The 17673-nt window shown below is 43.0% G+C and overlaps 1 protein-coding gene across 4 annotated transcripts in view; it reads right to left on the bottom strand.

Moving 5' to 3' along the window:
- Nucleotides 1-1124: 1124 nt before the first annotated feature.
- The window catches only part of CYSLTR1 (cysteinyl leukotriene receptor 1), a 54544-nt gene continuing 37995 nt past the window's right edge, over nt 1125-17673 (bottom strand). Inside the window, exons 2-4 of one of the 4 annotated variants that reach the window (XM_044305800.1) lie at nt 12305-12473; nt 2900-3176; nt 1125-2281 (exon numbers count right to left, since the gene is read on the bottom strand). In XM_044305800.1, the coding sequence (XP_044161735.1) occupies nt 2127-2281; nt 2900-3176; nt 12305-12355 (483 nt within the window). In that variant the 5' untranslated portion in view covers nt 12356-12473 and the 3' untranslated portion in view covers nt 1125-2126. Of the gene's footprint in view, nt 3177-9640; nt 9764-12304; nt 12474-17673 lie in introns of those variants that run through there. The other 3 variants (XM_044305799.1, XM_044305797.1, XM_044305798.1) reach the window with 3 other exon arrangements.

Genomic DNA, 17673 nt, shown 5'->3' with positions numbered 1-17673 from the left:
TCTGAGTCTGATGGGGTCTGATCTGAGTCTGATGAGGGTCTGTTCTAAGGCTGATGGAGCTTGGGGGTCTGAGGATCTGATCTTAGGCTGATGGAGCTTGGGGGTCTGATTATAGAGTCTGATCTGAGGTCTGATGGAGCTTGGGGGTCTGATTTTAGGGTCTGATCGGAGGTCTGATGAAGGGGGACTGATTTGGAGGTCTGATAAGGATTGGGGGTCTGATCTGAGGTCTGATGAAAAATATAAATTTTTCTTATTTTCCTCCTCCAAATCCTAGGTGCATCTTATAGTCCGGTGTGTCTTACAGTCCGGTGCGTCTTATAGTCACAAAAATACGGTATATTATTAAGGTGAACCATTTCATAAATCTGGTGCAGACACACAAAGCAAAGCCAGAATTAAAACTGGCACAAAAGCAACCTCCAATGATAATTGACCCTCCTCATAAGTTAAGATTTTTTTTCGGGCACAGGCACACATTCATGTTTCCTCATGTCGTTTTGGAAGCTAAAATCAGAGGTCGATCATAAAGGAAGAAAGGACAGATACATCTTCTTCACTTTTTTTTTAAATTCGCTCTCAGATTTTTGTACTGTTGTTTTTAATGTTGACTTCTGTGTTTGCGTATAAAGACGGTCTTGCTTTTATTATGTTTCCTGTGTTGGTATAATTAGTATGTAATGAGAGAGGTTTACGTTATACGTTACGTTTTTTATAACCTTTCTGTTTTGGCTAAGTGCTTTAGTCACATTTGTTTATTGCAATTATAGTGGAGGAAACAGTCAGATCCTTGATAGCAGCACTACTTTTCTTTTTGACCACAGTATTTATTTCTTTTTTGCATTCTTCAAGCTCGTGAATTGTTTTACTATTCTAAGCAAAAAACATCCTTTACACATAATATGCTTCTTTTTAGGTGAAGAAGAGATGGTACCCTCAGCGATCAGCTGTAATATCTAAAGGAAATAACTAGGTAACAAGTGTTGAATTCCTCTGCAGTGCCACCACAGGGGAAATGAAGTATTACAGAATTTTAACTGTAATCAATGGGCTGTCTCTGAGAAAATATCTTTTTAGCTGCTCTCCAATAGCATGATGGCCCTCCCCAATAAAATATTCATAAATGGCTTTGCTAGACCTTTACAATTTTTTCAAGTCTGTACAACTAGGCAGTAGTCATTACATTGATATACAGTATACTGATATTTCCTTCATTACCTTTTCTCCTGGTTTTAAAAATCCTGAGATGAGTGTCATGAAATTAACAGCTTCTAAGTAATTTTTTTGTTACTTCTAATAACTTACAGAGCTTGTCATTTTGTCACTCATCCATCTCAGGATTTCTTGTGCAGAGAAGAAAGGGAAGAAAACCAACATTTTCACTGGTTTAGAATATAAGACATAAATCATGAAGTTATTACATTCGTGACTTGTGCCTGTGAGCCAAGATACAAGAATGCTTACCATATTGACACTTTCCAGGATAAACATAGACATTAACAGTAACACTATTAAAAGCTTGATATTTTCTCAAAGTCCTTTTAAGCCTGTTGAAAGTTTCAGTAAATCTTAACTACAGATACTGTTTCCACCAAACACAAAAAAAAAAACATGTACCTCAGTGCAATAAAGTCTTACAATTCTTGAGTAAATTATACTATGGTTCAGAGGTCCATTTTTGGCTAATTGATCCAGTGCAGCATCTGTCTATTGTACCCAAGAGTAGGCAAAACTTGGTTTGCTTAATACAAAGCCCTCAAAATAGTGCAATGAAGATAAAGGTCTCTATAAAAAAAAGTTCATAATAGATGTCCGTTGCACTCATCGTCCACAACGAGCATATTCATAAGGTAGTCTACCTGGATACAGTTCTGTTCATCACCAATGGAAAGTAAATTTACTGCTCTAACCATCAAACCAGTAAAATTGGAGTATGGAAGCCTCCTTCTTTTCTGGAGCAGAAAACCTTCTAGTCTTTTCGTGGATGAAGCTACACATGGCTCTTTGGGCATGGTTAAAAGCTTGTGTTTATCGAAGACATGCACCATGACCCGATCTATCTCAATTGTTGTTGCATGGATAAAGGATACTCTATAGGTCAGCCAATGTAAGATTGATGCAGGTACTTAACTTTCATCACTGTCTTGCTTCTCCAAGGCAGGAAAAACTTCAGACTTGTCATGTAAGCTTCCTGACTTTTTCCTGTTCTTTTTACCCTCGTGCGCCATACTTGTAACTGAGTGCTTTCTGAAGGTTGAGAGCCTCCTTCGAAAGTTTTCTCCTGAGAAAAAGTAGAGCATGGGATCAAAACAGCAATTAGAGGCTGCAAGGGCTAATGTGATCACTACCTTCTTTTGCTCCCATAACGTCTCATTGCAGTCCTTTTTGTTTACGGTGTGAAGGTGTATTGCCCGTTGGATATGATAGGGCATAAAGCTTAGGAAGAACACAATCAGGACAATGATAATCATTCGAATGGCCTTCTTCCTGGAAGTCTGTTGTTTTGCCATAGAGTTCTTGAGCAATGTTTTTATAATCATGGTGTAGCACACCAATATTACAATAAATGGAATAATGAAGCCAATAATGAAAGAAATGTAGTTGAGAATGAGCACCATTTTTTTTGTACCTTCAGAAGGCGGTGGCTCGAAACATTTGGTTAGATTGGTTTGGGGGTCTACATATGACCCACTCATGATAAATGGTGAGCTTGTTAGCGTTACAAAGAGCCATATTCCTGCACATGCCCACTTTGCTTTCTTTATAGACACAAATCTAAGATTTTTAACTGGGAAAACTATAGCCAGAAAGCGTGTTACGCTCATTGCCGTCAGAATGAAAATGCTGCAGTACAAGTTCACGTAGAAGACATAGGAACTGATTCGACATAAAAACCCACCAAAATACCACTGTCCCCTGCTGACGTAATAGACCACTCTCAATGGAAGGGTGCAGATGAACAGCAGATCAGAGATGGCAAGGTTGAGCATGTAGATATGGAAAGCTGTTCTCTGGCTGTAGGTCCTTAACAGAACGAATAAAGCGAAGCTATTGCCAATAAGACCGAATACTGCATACATTGAGTACGCAGTAGAGTAGACTTTGTTACGGAAATCATCGATGCTGCAGTTTGATGCATTGTAATATGGGATTGTAATATTCGACATGTCAGGTATCTAGAAAAAAAGAAAAAAAAGAATTAAAGTGCGAAACTTTTTTTTTATACTTGTCTATATAGAAAAATTCTCTTCTCTGTTGCAGTAGGCTTTCCTTGTATGTTTTTGCACTAACTGTATATTTGCAAGCCTTCCAAGGTATATTGCTCAGTTTTAACTTGGATGCTAATCATTATCATGCTTTATGGTGGTGGTGGTGTGTGGTGCATCTAGGACTGTGAGGTGTTTGACTAACATCAAAGTTTTTTTTTGTATGGTCAGAGATATTGATATCAGAGTCACCAATTCTGCCAAACAGAAGAGCAGAGGAGACCTCAGTCTTGCTTTTGCTAGAGGAGCAACTTTTCAGCAAATGTGACCTCCATTTGACCAAATGTAGGGACTTTTATGTACTAATTGTAATGCATGTAGGTCACTTTGAAAAGCTTTTTACATTGACATTCATGGTTCTGTTTAACAAGTAAAAGCCATGCAGATGAGACAGTTATCAGCCCAATTCTCAGCTGTACATGCTTTTGTCATGGGGGAAAGAGAAAAAAAACTGTTGCTGGACACTTTTGGCAGTAGCTTATCTACCATGAGAATAAGGGATTGGTGGGATGAAAGCTAACAAGCCCAATCCTTCTTTTACCATTTGCCATTGGAAGAGAAATGGGAAGACCCATAGCATAAGATCATTGGCTGATCCTGTCAAAATCTGTGGGTATGGCCAATTTTTACATTATGTGTATGTGCCCAGCTTTACTCTATGGAGTCATTCCGGTAAAATTTGAAATTGGAGCTATCATTTTGAATTGCGTTATCATTTCGAATTAAAGACTGTCGATAATCTCACATTCCGTTTTAAGATAACATGCCAGAAGAAAAGACATTTATAACATTAGATTAGAGAAGAGAAAATTTATTTAATTAGTTTTGTGTCCAGTTCTGCAAATGTTTCAAAAAATTAAATTCAGACTCCAGTTGATTATACACGAATCAAATATATTTCAACTGGCCTGAAAATTGGTATATGAAACTCTGACATCTCCAAGGACTCAAATTTTTATGAAAAGATATTCAATATTTTTTGTTAATTTTTTATAAATTCTTGCTCCCGCCCCTTTAAAACTTTTGAATGCAATAAAAGCAATAGCAAATAATGTCAGAGTGACACTGACATACATAGCTATGGGTAAATGCATGTTTGATTCCAACAAACAGAGAGTTTATTAAAGCCTATATAAAAAATAAGTTTTGAAAAAAAAGCTGTAACTGGATAAACATTGTAGTAACTGGAAATATATTGCAATAACTGGATCTAACATTGTAGTAACTGGATATACACTGCACTAACTGGATATACACTACTCACGAAAAGTTAGGGATATTTGGCTTGTGGGTGAAACTAAAATGCTCTCTAACCTTTACAGGTGAACTTAATGTGACCTTCTCTAAACTTTTGAATGCACATATCCAACTGTTCAATGTTTCAGAAATTTTTACACAACTTGCTGTTCTTTAACAAGGAGCTTAATGGCAAAACTCACAACAGGTGTTTGATCCATGAATTGCCCAATAAATTTCCTGGTTAGATTAAAATTGGTCTTTAAACAGTCCTACTCATCCCGCTGTTCACATTTTGACATCATGAGTAAATATGAGCAAATTAAAAAAAAAATCGATTCGCTGATTCGCCGAATTATTGGGAAAAATTTGGTTCGATCCGAATATATTCGTGGTGAATTTCGTTAAAAACAGATATTTCCTGGCTGCTGAGAGCCTTTATAGTGGTGTAGAACACTGTGCCTTGCAGTAACACACATAGGGAGTCTGCTTTGGTAGTCAAATAATACTGTGAGTCCATATGACATGCAGATGACAGGCGTCACTCTTAGAATCACTACACACTTCACTTATTTGGGCAGTCACGGGGCCAAAACTGACCAAATAACTCAAGTATGAACTCACAGGTCGATGTTAGAGCCAAAAAGAAGTACACTCCTTTTACACCGTCGTCAGCTGATTCCACATAGATGTCAACAGAACATGTTCTTTTAAATGCTTATACAAGTAGAGCCACCCCAACAGAGTGGAGAGGGTGTCAGCAGTAAGTTTGTGTTGATGTCACTAATTATTTTGCCCTTCCTCTGATCCGTCAGAACAATAACCCACCAAAAACTGATCCTGTCTGTGGAGCATCCGCCTTCACTCGGTCAGCATTTGGTCAGTAATCCATCAGCATTGCTAATGCCAAAAAAACAGGAGTGGATCCAAAAAAGAGATGACACGTGAACAGAATATTTGCAAGTCTTCTGTGTTTTGTACACACTCCTGCTTTTGGCTACCAAATCATAAGCCAATTCTGATGGACCATACAGGCCTTACAGCTGCTACACAGAGAGGATCCGTTGTTCATCTCATTTTACCTTCCTTCTGACAGATCAGAAGAAGGGTCAAATAAATGATGATGTCAGCCAAGCCAAAAAGGCTAAATAGTGGCCCAGTCATGAAGTGGGGAGGGTGGGAACAGCATGAGAAGTCCACAGAGTGTCCCTATGACAGTGGTGAGGTGGAAGCAGCATCAGGAGGCCACAGAGTGGCAAGGTGACAGAGTGTGGAGGTGGCGGCAGCATCAGGAGGCCACAGAGTGGCAAGGTGACATAGTGTGGAGGCGGCAGAAGCATGAGGAGACCATAGAGTGGCAAGGTGACATAGTGTGGAGATGGCAGCAGCATCAGGAGGCCACAGAGTGGCAAGGTGACATAGTGTGGAGATGGCAGCAGCATGAGGAAACCACAGAGTGGCAAGGTGACATAGTGTGGAGGTGGGTGGCAATACCAGTATCCGCTGAAGATGGTGGGTGAAAGAAGGAGCACTTGGTATCAGATGTGTGGCATCAGGAAGGTGGCAGCACTTGGCCAGTTGCGGCCACAAATCCGGTTTGGCTGCCCAGTAGTCCAGCGGATCTTCAATGACGGCTGACAGGGTGCGAGGTGCAGAACAGCATGACACCGCCGTGCCCTGCACATGTGGTATGCTGGAGGGGCACTGTGAATTGTCCCTGCAGTGGAGTGTGAGGACACGGGGGAGGAGGCAGAGGCGGACATTGTCGCTGGACCAACAGCGTGGCAACATGGATGCGGAAGCGGCGTCACCTGGCTAAGTTGCTGTTGTGGCAGTGAAGGAGCCACATTCACCTAGTGTGCCGTAAAGGAAATGTATTGTACCTGACCGTAGTTACAGCTCCACACGTCGGCGCTGTCGTGCACTTTGGCAGACACTGACAGGCTCAAGGACTGGATTTTTTAAATAAAATATTAATAAATAAATACATTATTTACACAGAACTTTTCAGGTTACTAGAACTTTTCAACTTACTAGAACCCCATCCCGACCAGTCTCCCACCCTAAACCCCCATCAACATTCACACATTCACTCATTCATACTTACCACAATTTTTACATATTAACATGCCTACATTAAAACCATATATACAAAATATTTACAAAAATTTTACAACAATATAAGAAACAACAACAAAAAAAGGAAAAAAAAAAAAGATAAAACACACTAATGAAACATACAGAAACTTAACGTAAATACTAACTACTAAACCTTTGACCAGTTTGCACACACGATAGAAAAAATATATATTTTTTCTTTCTTTCTTTTTTTTAATCTAAAAATAATAGCTAAAAGGAAAAAAAAAAAAAAAAAAAAATAATTATATATATATATATATATATATATATACATATACACACAACCCCCCACACCCCTCCTCCCAACCTAACTAAACCCCACTACACCCTTTCTACTAGCTCAAAATCAATCATATAATACAATAATACAACATAATAAATTTAATACATATAATAAGCATAATATAGTACAACTTTATAATATCCAATATACAAGCCAATTCCCACAACTTATCAGCTATGGTTCAGTAGCCTGTAAACCTTCTCATACCTACTTTTTTACAAAACAAAACAAAAATCTAACGGTGCCTTTTAAATCAGCCCACCACCAGGGGAAGAGTAGTATTCAGTCAATGTACCCCAAAACAGATGCCCCTCCACAAACGAGAGGCCTTGGGGTCCCACCACCTTTTGTACTCAAAAGAACGCACCTTCACCAAGTCCCCCATAATGTTCCTATATACCGTATCCATCAAGAGGATTTTACGACTTTGAATGCACCATAGAACAGGGCGGCCAGCCTAGGCCAACCGATGGAAGTCCCCACCCTTCTGTATACCTCTATATTAAAGAATCAGTGAAGGAGGAAGTGGTCCATGCTTTCCAGCACACCCCCACACTCCTCCCGGGGACAATCCCTTTCCTCGGAGCTCCTACTCTTCACATTGTCCCTTACATATAGCTTACCGTGAAAGCAGCGCCAAGTCACATCCCAAACCTTCTTAGGGATCCTTTCTGAATTGAGCAAAAGTAACTCACCCTCTAGATCTTGACTTGAGCAATCCTTCAAGGCCAATAGAGCCTGCAAGAGAGAGGACAGGACCCCCCTGTCAAGGGAAACCCCCGACATAGTTTCTACCTCCGCCCTCCCCAGACTCCACCGTCTTATTATCCTCAGAACTGGTGCAACGTAAGCCGGGAGATATCCATGTGATGCACGCAGGTCTTTCACACGCCCTCCTGTCTCCCAGTCCTGTAAGAAAGGCCTAAACCCCTCCCTACAGGAAATTACCAACAAAGGAGCCCTCTCTTTCCAGAGGTTTGCAATATTTATTTTCAAGAGGATATTTGTAAAGAATACCACTGGGTTGACCATATACAACCCACCTAGTCTCCTTGTGTGATAAGTCACCTCTCTCCTGACTAGGTTCAGCCTGTTTCCCCACAACATTTGGAAAAAGAGGCTGTAGACCGTCGCCCAGAGAGATCCTGGCAGGACACAGACACTGCCCAAGTACAATAGTACAGGAACAAGTAGGCCTTGCACAAGTGAACCCTCCTCCTAAGGGTCAAAGACCAACCCTTTCAGTGGTCCACCTTTTGGTCGACATCTTTTAGTCTTCTTTCCCATTTTTTCCGATGATAAGCCTCATCCTGGCCAAAATTGATGCAGAGAACTTTTACTGTTTTCTGAGGCTCTGGAACAGTGTCCTGGAGATCAAAAGCAGGATCTCCTTCCCCCAACCAGAGAGTTTCACTCTGTGACTTGAGACACAGAAACCTCTGAATAGCGGTCCACTTAAGACCACCCGCCCCACCTCCTCTTCCGAAGAGGCAAATATAGTGACATCATCCTTCAGATATGGTCCCCTCGCCACCAGTTCCATCCCTGCCAACGGTCCACGATCCACCCTTCTAATAAAGGGATCAATCGCAAACACGTACAGCAAGGGGCTTAAAGGACATCCCTGACGGACACCGGAAGCCACCTCAAAAGATGACCCAACCAACCATTAACCAATGGGAAACTCTCTGCCCCCTTGTACAAAGTCTTCAGCCAATCCACAAACCTCCCTGGCAGACCATACCACAAAAGGACAGACCACAGGTAATCATGGTTCACTCGGTCAAAGGCCTTGGCCTGATCCAAAGATAACAGAAACCCTTTCCAAAGGCCTGCCCTGCCTCGCTCCACGGCCTCTCAGACACTTAGAATGGCACGAAAAGCTCTCCAACCAGGAACTGAACAGTGCTCGACCTCCGAAAGAAGTCTCTTCACCTTCTCTGCAAACTTCACCAACCTACAAAAAAGAATCTTCATCAGGATCTTTCTGTCCGTATTGAGAAGCAATATGGGTCTCCAGTTCTAAATACAGGATGGGTCTTTACCCTTTGACAGAATAATCAGGGCTGACTTACCTATTGACTTTGGCAGAGTGCCTGAGGAAAGACATTCATTAAACACCTCGGTCAAGAGAGGAACCAACTATTCCTTAAAAGTCTTATACCACTCGGATGTTAAGCCATCCGGACCTGGTGATTTCTTGGGCCTAAGCCCATAAATAGCCAGTCTCACTTCCTCTTCCCTGATAGGTTCTGACAAAACGTCAAGAGAGGAGTCCTTTACTGCCCTGGGAACAGCCTCAGCCAAGAGAGCTGAAAAACTCGATCTAGTTCCTTCCTACCCAAGAGGCGAGAGTAGAAAGACCTGACGATCTCCAGGATCCCTGACTTGGGCCTATTCAAGGAGCCTGTACTGTCAATCAGGCCTACCACAAGCTTACTTCCTACTGCCATCTTACAGTTCTCGAAAGGGTAGGGCGAGTGGTGCTTCCTGAAATCCCTTTCGGCAACCAAAGAGGCATACCTATCATACTGACACCTAAGTAAGGATTTCACACTAGAGATATCCTCACGGCTACCTCCCGTCAAAACAAGTCTTTCAAGTTTCTTCCTCAGTTCCTGGTAGAGACGGTATCTGTCCCAACTCCTGAGGTTAGAGAGCTCTCGGAAAAACGTTGCCATCCTTTTTTTAAACATATCCCACCACTCTGACTTACTGTTACAAAGGTCCACCAACGGTTCCTGGCTCTGAAGGAATTCCTCAAAAGATTGTATTATCATCGCTTCTTCCAGGAGAGACAAATTCTACTTCCACATACCTCTTCCCATACAGGTAGTCTCTGCAACATTCAAAGAGAAACTAATCAAACAGTGATTGGAGAATTCTATTTCCTCAGCTTGTAAAGCCGAAATAACAGCCTTCCCCTTTAAATAAAACCTGTCTATTCTAGACCTATTTACCTTGATGAAAGGTAAAATCCACGTGATCGGGCTTATGCTGTAAATGGGCATCCACCGGACGAGCTTCCTCAACTATTCTACTCAAGGCGACGCCATCAGCATCCAGCCCACCTTTGGAGCCTCCCCTGTCACAGACTCTAGTCACATTATTAAAGTCTCCTCCAAAGATTATTTGCTTAATCCTCATAAGAAGACATTTGCGGTCCCAATTACTTTGTGGACCATAGATTTTAATTAATCTTAATTCCTGTCTCCCCATGAGGACATCTAGAATCAGGCACCTTCCCATTTCCAACTCAATAATCCTCCTGCCCTCCACTCTTTCGGCGGTTTTAAAAAGTACCGCCACCCCGCTACTCGCGGCTCGGCCGCAAGAGACCAGAATGACGGACCAAGTCCCGCTTGGCAATCTCCAACAATGCAAGACTTGTTAACCAGGTCTCTTACAAAAATAAAATATCAGCATTAATACGGCTGAAAAAAATCAAAGGCCACAAAATGAGCTGCATCTGACATGATGCTAGCAACATTAATACTTGCTAGCATCAACGGGGTAAGTTCCGCCATTATGGATGATTGGGTTGGACAGCTTTCTTCTTCCTGCCCCCACCACCATCAACCTTGATATCACCAGACCCCTCACTCTCTTTCTGCCTTTTCAAGCATACTGACACATCCATACCACACTGTTTGCCCGAGGAAACAGGCTTAGCCCCCCTTCCAGAGGATGAAGGATAGGGCCCGGAAACCTGCGGGGAGGCCTTCACACCTTCCGGCACCACGCCCTCCTCCCCCCCAGTTGGAGCAACTGGAGGATCCTCGCTAAGGACCTGATACCGGTTGGAGAGATCCACAAGAAGGGCCCCAGTTGTTCTTTCCTTTGGCACCTGGTCAAGGGTGAGGAGGACAGATTAATTCCACTTCAAAGAGGGCTTACAACCCTCTCCTTTCTTTTTTCTCCTGCTCTGTTTGTACTTTCTTCTCTCCAACCACTCCCTATAATCCTCATCCATGCTTTCGCCATACGAGGATGCGGTCTCCGCGGAGAGACCAGCCTTCTCAGGCTGGGCTCCAGATATTCCACCATCATCGCTGTACCCTGGGTCACTACAACCGGGATCCTCAGCCAAAGGACCAACCAGAGGATCAACTGAGGGACAAGCTGCCACCTGCTCCCTATCTCTGCGGCGTTGTTCCTGCGGTCTAATCTTGGATGGCCTTAGCTTTTTAACCAGATCCTGTCTGCTTCCTCCAGTGCTAGTATCTCCTGCTCCAACACTCATCCCCTCACCAACCGGCTTAGTCCCAGAAGCAGGTCCCTCCTCAACCACAGACCCAGCCACACGGCTAGCATTTGAGCCCGGCCCTGAGCCTTATTGGCGAAGGCAAGCGGACAACGACTGAAGGGATAACCCAGGTCTCCACACAGGTTACACTGGATCCATCTACAAGACGTGGCAAGGTGGCCGACGTCCCCACACTTCGCGCACTTACGAACATCGCATTGTGCACTGAAGTGGGTGGGACTACCAAACTTGTGACAGACCTTCGGCTGCCCCTGATAGAAGACCATAATCCTGTCCCTCCCTAAAAAGGCAGAAGAGGGAATATGATCAACGGATCGTCCTACTTTGGCAGGGAACTGTGCAAGCTCTCCATAATGACTGAGCCAGGTCATTATATCCACGCTAGAGAGATATTTGTTACAAGTTAAGACCGTCATTCTCTTTGCCATCGTTTGTCGGGTTATAGCCTGGACAGAAACCCCCCGCCCGGCCGGGGTGCTCTTTGCCAGTTCATACTTAGACCAGAAGAGTTCAAGCGCCTCCGGTCTAACAAAACTGACATCAAACATCTTGGTACCGTAGGGATCATTTAGGGCAAAGATGTAATTTGCCACAAAGCCCATCCTCAGGAGAAGCTCCACAACATCCTTCCTAGAAGGTGCTGCTTCCTCACTCCTCCAATAGAGACGGGCCACATTCCTACGGTCCCTCCCGGCTGTAGGGAGAGTCCAGACAGTCTCTCCCGAGGGCGGTTGAGGACGCGGGATATTTGTTCGATACGCTTGTTTTATAAGACGCTTGTGAGTACAATAATCTACTCTTTTTATACATTCATTGATGGTATTTCACTATGAAAGTAACCTTTTCCTAAGGAATATATATCATTTGGGCTGATACAAAGCGGACTTTGATGTTCCACAGGATGTTTTAAAGTAAAGGACGTCTGTGGACCCTGGTTTCTTCTTGGCGTGGGGAGAGGGAGTACACCTGTATTTTAGGAGGAGTGAAAACGCACGGTCTCATTTGTCCAATTAATCTCTCCCCTTTTCACCTCTCGGAAGTGTACCATACCAAACCACAGGGGAAAACAGAGGCTCACGGGGGGCCAATGGGTGCAATAGTTCAAGTACTCACAGTTAGCAGATGCCTTCCTGGGATGGCGTACAGTGAATGGGAAGACAGCATCCTCCGGGGGCACTCTCTGTTGCAGGGAACACCAGCCAGATGGAAGTTGAGGTGCCCTTGATGGTGGGGATGTTTAGGGAGCTTGTGGCGGCTGGACCCTGTGTTCGTGACGCCAGCACTGTTAGGTGCAAATGTTGAGAATAGTAGTAAGAATGAGGAGTCGGTTGTTGTAAACCAGTAGAACATATACTAAATCAAGAGTCTCTGGACAGTTGGTACAGTTCATCAATGGAAAGCTTTTTGTATAGCAATAATAAGTTGACTTGTAATCCCATTATCAGGCAGTGGCAGTTGTCAATGGAGGGATTCTTCTAATGCTGATAATTTACCGGAAAAGATCCCGGTTGTAATCATAATTTGACTCTTTACAGCACTCTGGCACTAAAGATGCTGATACATACACTGAACAAAAATATAAATGCAACACTTTAGGTTTTGCTCCCATTTTGCATGAGCTGAACTCAAAGATCTGAAACATTTTTTACATACACAAAAGACCCATTACTCTCAAATATTGTTCACAAATCTGTCTAAATCTGTGTTAGTGAGCACTTCTCCTTTGCCGAGATAATCCATCCCACCTCATAGGTGTGGCATATCAAGGTGCTGATTAGACAGCATGAATATTGCACATGTGTGTTAGACTGTCCACATTAAAATGCCACTCTGACATGTGCACATTTTTGCCTTACTGGGGAGTGGGGTCAGAAAACCAGTCAGTATCTGGTGTGTCCACCATTTGCCTCAAGCAGTGCAACACATCTCCGTCGCATAGAGTTGATCAGGTTGTTGATTGTGGCCTGTGGAATGTTGGTCCACTCCTCTTCAATGGCTGTGCGAAGTTGCAGAATATTGGCAGGAAATGGAACACACTGTCGTATACGCCGATCCAAAGCACCGCAAACATGCTCAATGGGTGACATGTCCAGTGAGTATGCTGGCCATGCAAGAACTGGGATGTTTTCAGCTTCCAGGAATTGTGTACCCGCAATTAAGACATCTCCAAAATACAACATGCCCACTGGAGATTCCAGCTGCTTAATTTCCGCCATCAGCTTGCCCCCAGGCATGCTTTCATCCCCAGAGGACAACATAACTAGATCCGAGGGGTCCCCCTGCCCACCTGGCAATGAGTCCACCTCTGATTTATTTGCCGTCTGCATCACTTTCCCCTGGCTCCCGGTCTGCAGCCCTGGCAGACTATAGAAAACAACAGTCACAGAAAACACATAGATTTGCGTTCACTATTTAGTGATCCTATGTGGTAGGAAGTACCCTATATAGTGAGATACCCACTCAGTGTACATAAGCATACACGAACAAAGGATAAACTGAGACTAGACGGGTATAGTAGAAAAAATATATACAAATACTTTATTAAGCAATACATAAAAAATCATTATTTAATGGGAGATATATCACATCAGATAAAAAGGTGGACTACACCTGAGGGGACATAGTATGATTACATACAAAGAAGGGGACAAGGAGGTCAACGCTCAGCTATACCTCAGCTAAGATTCACAAATAGCTAGAGAAAGTGCAAGTGCATATTTCAAAGCTTGTAACATATATATATATATATATATATATATATATATAGGACCTGTTTCACATGCAAAAAAGTTCTCCACATATATCACAAATATTCACAATTTATGCTGATATATATACACCGGTATCTCCACTGCCAGTGCATCAAATTAGGACATACATGTGTATAGCGCACAGACCCAGACCCACATGGGAAAAGGGGACTAGTGCCTTCAACTCAGCAAAGAAACGCATGTGTGCATGTTATCATCTATTATAAAACGTAGAAACAGAGTCCTATAAGGATGCATGAACGTGCATGTTGCCTCAGGGGCAGATGAAAATACCTACTGGTGCCCAAGTGGAGCAATGTAAAAACACGCACATACCAATAAATGCACCCTAGAAATCAAACAATTGAGTGACCATGTCTAAATAGATAGTCAAAATATCAGAGATAGTCACTAAAATCATTCCTGCACAAAAAAAGACATAGCTGAATCATGCTGCAGATCATAAGCTGACAAAGCAAGGAGGAGCCTCACACTATAACATTGCGTACCCATATAGTAAAGACAGTCTAAACTCAGGAGAGGCACGTACCCCGACGTGCGTTTCGGCTAGGATGCCTTCTTCTGGGGGATGTGGCTCAACCTGCAATGTGTCTGTATTTAAAACGCCTAGCTCACCTGTGTTCAATCAAGGTTCGATTTGCAGACTGCTGTGTCTGCCCTTGATGACATCACTGGTTGGAAAAGGGGTGGGGTATGTGCCCGGCCGTCCGGTGGCCAATCGAGTGGCAGTGCACATAGTACTGCCCCATGACACGGCAGGTCACGTGATGGCCAGTCACGTGACCCCCCAGGAAGGTCTGGGGGGTCACGTGACTGGCCATCTGAGGCAACATGCACGTTCATGCATCCTTATAGGACTCTGTTTCTACGTTTTATAATAGATGATAACATGCACACATGCGTTTCTTTGCTGAGTTGAAGGCACTAGTCCCCTTTTCCCATGTGGGTCTGGGTCTGTGCGCTATACACATGTATGTCCTAATTTGATGCACTGGCAGTGGAGATACCGGTGTATATATATCAGCATAAATTGTGAATATTTGTGATATATGTGGAGAACTTTTTTGCATGTGAAACAGGTCCTATATATATATATATATATATATATATATATATATGTTACAAGCTTTGAAATATGCACTTGCACTTTCTCTAGCTATTTGTGAATCTTAGCTGAGGTATAGCTGAGCGTTGACCTCCTTGTCCCCTTCTTTGTATGTAATCATACTATGTCCCCTCAGGTGTAGTCCACCTTATCTGATGTGATATATCACCCATTAAATAATGATTTTTTATGTATTGCTTAATAAAGTATTTGTATATATTTTTTCTACTATACCCGTCTAGTCTCAGTTTATCCTTTGTTCGTGGATCCCTGGCAGACTATAACCAGACATGTTCTCAAAACGCATTTTTAAACTTTTCAACAAAAGGACCTCCATTTTTTTCCTTTAGAGGCTTTTCTCTCCTTCAAGACTGCAATCTCTTCCTCCAGCTTCTCCAGCCTGGAGGAGAGCATTGCCTTTTTGCATTGCATACTGTCCCGTGTCTTCAAATTGCTATATTCCATTTTCCGCTTTTTTAAGTCTTTTTTAACTTCCTCATACATATTTAAGAAATACACCACTCTAGATGAATACAAAGCCGGGGATTGTTAGCATCTACCCTTACCCACCAACTTGCATACGTTGACGGGACAGCACAGTAATATCTATACATGTCCAGCAGAGCCAAGCCACCCCGAGTGTATGGCGCTTTCTGGCAGTGGTGCTGGAAGCGGCACTCCTTGGATCATATGAGGTTCTGACAAATTTTCTGTACAGAATGGGTAAATATCCAGTTTAACACCTCACCTCTAACATGACTGCGGTAATAAAAATATGTAAAGAACATGTGTGGGTTTGGGGTAATAGGGGAGGTGGAGAGGGATGGTCCCCTGGGTTGCCATTGTGGAGGAATGTAAAATTACCAGAACTAGATTTACTTCCTGATTTGGCCAAAACATTGAATTAAATATCTGACTCAATTGTTCTCCAAAAGAGCTTTTAAAACCTTTCCTGAGTTAAAAGGAGGAGTTCAGCCTAACCAGGAATAGCCTGTTTAGATATTTGCAATTAAGACATGCCTGTGCAGAGAAATTTGGTAGTGGTAGGATCAAGATAAATTATGGAGAGATTGAAAAAATTGCTAGACACAAATCTATATAAACCAGTATCCTCCTTCTACTCAGTACTCATGTCCCAATTGGCTTTTCCGCTGACCAAAGCATTGGCAAAGTGGCAGAAGGATATACCTAGACTAGAAGACAGACATGAAAGAGAGCTCAAGTATAACTGGAGGAGTACAGTCATAAGTGCTAGAGATCAGTTGATACAGGGGAAGTGGTTGCACAGAGTCTATTTGACTCCAGTTAGGCTGGAACAAATGCGTCAACTTAATAGTTCCGTATATTCTAGATGTAATAGAGGGACTGGCACTCTAATGCACATGATCTGGGAATGTCCAAAAATTGCGGAATTCTGGTCAGCAATTCATGAGTTTTTGAACTTGAAACTGGGATTACCGGCGGTATGCTCCCCTGAAAATAGCCTGTTAGGACTTGTGGATGATCTGTTGCAAACCAAATACTCTAAAAAAACGATATCGACTTCTAATGTTCTATGCTAGGAAGACTATCCTATTGAATTGGAAGCCCACGAAAGCCCCCTCAATCCAACATTGGATGCAACTTAAAGATGAAGCCTTACCAATGTATAAAATTACATATTTGGCTAGAAATAATCCTGAGAGATTTGACAAAATATGGGGACTGTGAATGACTGCTAGAATGTTGATGGTCTAAAGTAATGCGGGAGCCCGGCGGCGCTGCGGGGGGGGGGGTGTATGAGAGAGTGAATGATATTAAAATGTATAAGATAATTATTATGAAGCAACGGAGAAATAGCAGCCCTGAAGGAATCACACTGCCAGACTTTTATGACAACTGTTTAATGTACCAAACTGTTGCCAACATGTTTCACTGATTTGTGTTAATCTGGTTCTTTGAACTGTTCTAAATGTTTATCTGTTAAAATGACAAAAAAATAAAAAAAAAAGGTGATTCTGTGGGGCCCATTACCCCCCAATTAAATAATCTTCTGGCCCCTCCTGGAGATATATCAGAGGAAACACCGCTACTAGTACTAGAGACAATGTTACCACTACTGGGACGAGGCACAGAAACATTATGAGTAATGTCACATACCTCGACCCTTGGAACCATTATCTCTGTCTCTGCAGTATTCCTTTGTCCTGAAGCTTCTCCTGCAACTTGGATAGCAGCTTGACTCACTGACTTTGCCATGAATTCACCTGTTGCTTGTTCAGCAGCAGGCCTTTCCTCAGCACCCAGCTTTCCCGGGTGTTGATCAATCTGTTCTAACGATGAGCCCAGAGAGGATCCCAGGCTGGTTGTCCTCCCAGGACCTCTCCAGACCCCACCCGATACTCCGCTGTGTTTTCTGCAGGGATCGCTGCTGCTCCTTGTTGCAGCACCTCTCATGCCCACAGTGCTTGCAGGGCTGTCACTAACTTGCGGCCGCATGCTGCAGGGTTCTCTGCATCTTCTCCCGGCCTTTAGGCATCCTGTCTCCAGTGTCCAACAGCGTCGAACATCGAGACTTGAGTCTCCAAGCTCAGGGGCCATTTGCTGGGCTCCACCATGGCTGCCGG

This window comes from Bufo gargarizans, chromosome 9 (assembly GCF_014858855.1).
Source record: "Bufo gargarizans isolate SCDJY-AF-19 chromosome 9, ASM1485885v1, whole genome shotgun sequence".
Classification (NCBI taxonomy): domain Eukaryota; kingdom Metazoa; phylum Chordata; class Amphibia; order Anura; family Bufonidae; genus Bufo; species Bufo gargarizans.
The sequence above is the reverse complement of the archived record's forward strand: the minus strand, read 5'-3'. Positions and strand labels throughout refer to the sequence as shown.